This window comes from Carlito syrichta, unplaced genomic scaffold, assembly GCF_000164805.1.
Source record: "Carlito syrichta isolate Samal-C Ts95f unplaced genomic scaffold, Tarsius_syrichta-2.0.1 Scaffold314836, whole genome shotgun sequence".
NCBI lineage: Eukaryota > Metazoa > Chordata > Mammalia > Primates > Tarsiidae > Carlito > Carlito syrichta.
The window spans coordinates 49,920-51,931 of record NW_007258932.1 but is presented as its reverse complement, the minus strand read 5'-3'; the positions used below and the strand labels follow the sequence as shown (position 1 = coordinate 51,931).

Below are 2,012 nucleotides of genomic sequence, written 5' to 3'. Positions count from 1 at the left end.
TCAAAGCCGCCTCTCATCTGGACTTCATTTTTACTGCCTCTCCGTCCCCAGCTTTTTATTACCGCTCTGGAAAGGAGTTCCAGGGCCCCAGGCCTGGCATCTCCCATTTCACAGAGGGGGAAGATGAATATTTGGGGACCCAGTAGTGGTACTCCCCCTGCCGCTGTCACCTCCAGGCCATCCTCCACCACACACAGAGACTTGGCTTTAAACTTTTCGCTTCCTGCTGAAGTTGTGTGTGTTGGAGCCGTAGGAAAAAATCATCTCTCTGCACATGACCGTATACACTTTTCCAAACATCTCTTTTTTAAATGGAGAGGGCGGGGGTAGGGGGTGGGCAGAGCTCAGTCTTCTCTGTCTTGTGTGCACAACCCCTTCCACTCCGCAGGAGAACACAGGATGCACCCTCAAATACTGCACTTTCCAAAACCGCCCCCGCAGCCACGCAGGGGCACACGCCCTCCTGGCCTCACGCCACAAACATCCCCACGGGCCATGTGGACCTGCCAACGCTGTTGGAGGGCGACAGTGGCAGAAATCCTCACTCCCACACCCACACCACCTAGGCGAGGCGCTGCACACTCCAGGGATTCACACGCTCTGCAAATAATATTTTGTACGCTTCAACTTTCCACATGGACTTCACAAACGCCACCCATGGTCCCAAGTGCCACATCCCTCCAGGGCCAGGGACCCGAGGGCACCCACTACCAGCACACTTCGGTCTCTCGCTATCCCCGGGAACCCTGGAGTGACATCAACCACAGGTTCTCGCTAAACACCCACCATAAAAACCACACACACGAACACACTACTGCACACACGCAAGGGAGACGCTAAGGCCCCCACGTTTAAAGGGCCAGTACCTCACATAGAAAGAGCCAGAATCTCCGCTTGCATCCCAGTTCCATCCTTTATACGCGGCAAGAGCAAGTACCTCTCGCATCCCACCCCCGACCCCCGGCTCGGGTACCTACATTGCAGACTGGCGGGGTGCGGCCAAGCAAAAGACTCAAGTCCGGCGAAACAGGAGCTGCCGGTGGCTCTGCGCAGCAAGCCGGCCCCGGGCCCGGCCGCCCCGTACAGCCGTCGCGGACCCGGGGCAAACGTCTCCATACAGTCGTACATCGCGACCCGGCTTGGAGGGAAGTTGGGTGCTAGGAACACCAAGGACCCGCAGCCGATTCCCCCTCCTCCCCCGGAGGCGCCCCGCTCCTGCAGGGGGGGAGGGGGAGGGCTAGCATAGGGCGCAGGGCTGCATGCGGGGTAAGGGGTGGGCGGGGAAGAGGGGGGATCCCCAGCAGGGGCAAGGGACTGGGCGGGGCGCGAAGCCGGGGCTGCCGCTTCAGTCTGGGTCCGGCTCTCTCCGGGCGCCTCGGCAGCTAGCACTGGGGAGACCTTTTGTAAAAGCGAAGCCCGGAGGGGTGGGGGGTGGGGCTTGGAAAGCGAAGGGGGCCGGGCACAGCGATGAGCAGAGCTGAGAGTGGAGCGCACACACACATACAGACACAGACGTACACTCGCTCCGCGGCGCGCGCTGGCTTAGACACGCATCCGTGCATGCGTTCATCTTGGCAGGCAATGAGCACTTGCAAATATGCAATCGCGCACATGCATGTCTGCAAGCACGTCTGTGCAAACACACCTGGCTCGAGAGAACGCTTGCAAGCACACTGCCCACGGCCCAGAGCTTTGCACGCATCTGCATTTAGGCGCGTGCCCAGGTCAGGGTTGGGGGAAGGAGTGGAGGAACCCAGTGTAAGCGTTTCCTTTCATAGAGCTCCCCCCTCCCCCAGCCCTCCCTTTTCACACGAGTCAATACGGGGGCGTTAAGGACGGCCGGGGAGTGGGGAACGCGGAGGACTCGCGCGCGACAGCTCTCCGAGCCGGGGGACCTGCACTACCTCCGCCCTCCAGTTCCCAGGCCTGGCTCCTCCCCATCCCTCCGCGCGCGCGCGCTTCGGGGCGGAACAGTACATTCCTGCGGCTCCGCGCGCGCGGCCTCCTCCTTC

The 2,012-nt window shown here is 61.3% G+C and overlaps 1 protein-coding gene across 1 annotated transcript in view; it reads right to left on the bottom strand.

Annotated features, from left to right (window-relative positions):
* The window catches only part of RARG (retinoic acid receptor gamma), a 10,329-nt gene extending 8,846 nt beyond the window's left edge, over positions 1 to 1,483 (bottom strand). Inside the window, exon 1 of the mRNA XM_008072053.2 lies at positions 978 to 1,483. Coding sequence (XP_008070244.1) covers positions 978 to 1,128 — 151 coding nt within the window. The 5' untranslated portion in view covers positions 1,129 to 1,483. The remainder of the gene's footprint in view (positions 1 to 977) is intronic.
* Between the last annotated feature and the right edge of the window lie 529 nt (positions 1,484 to 2,012).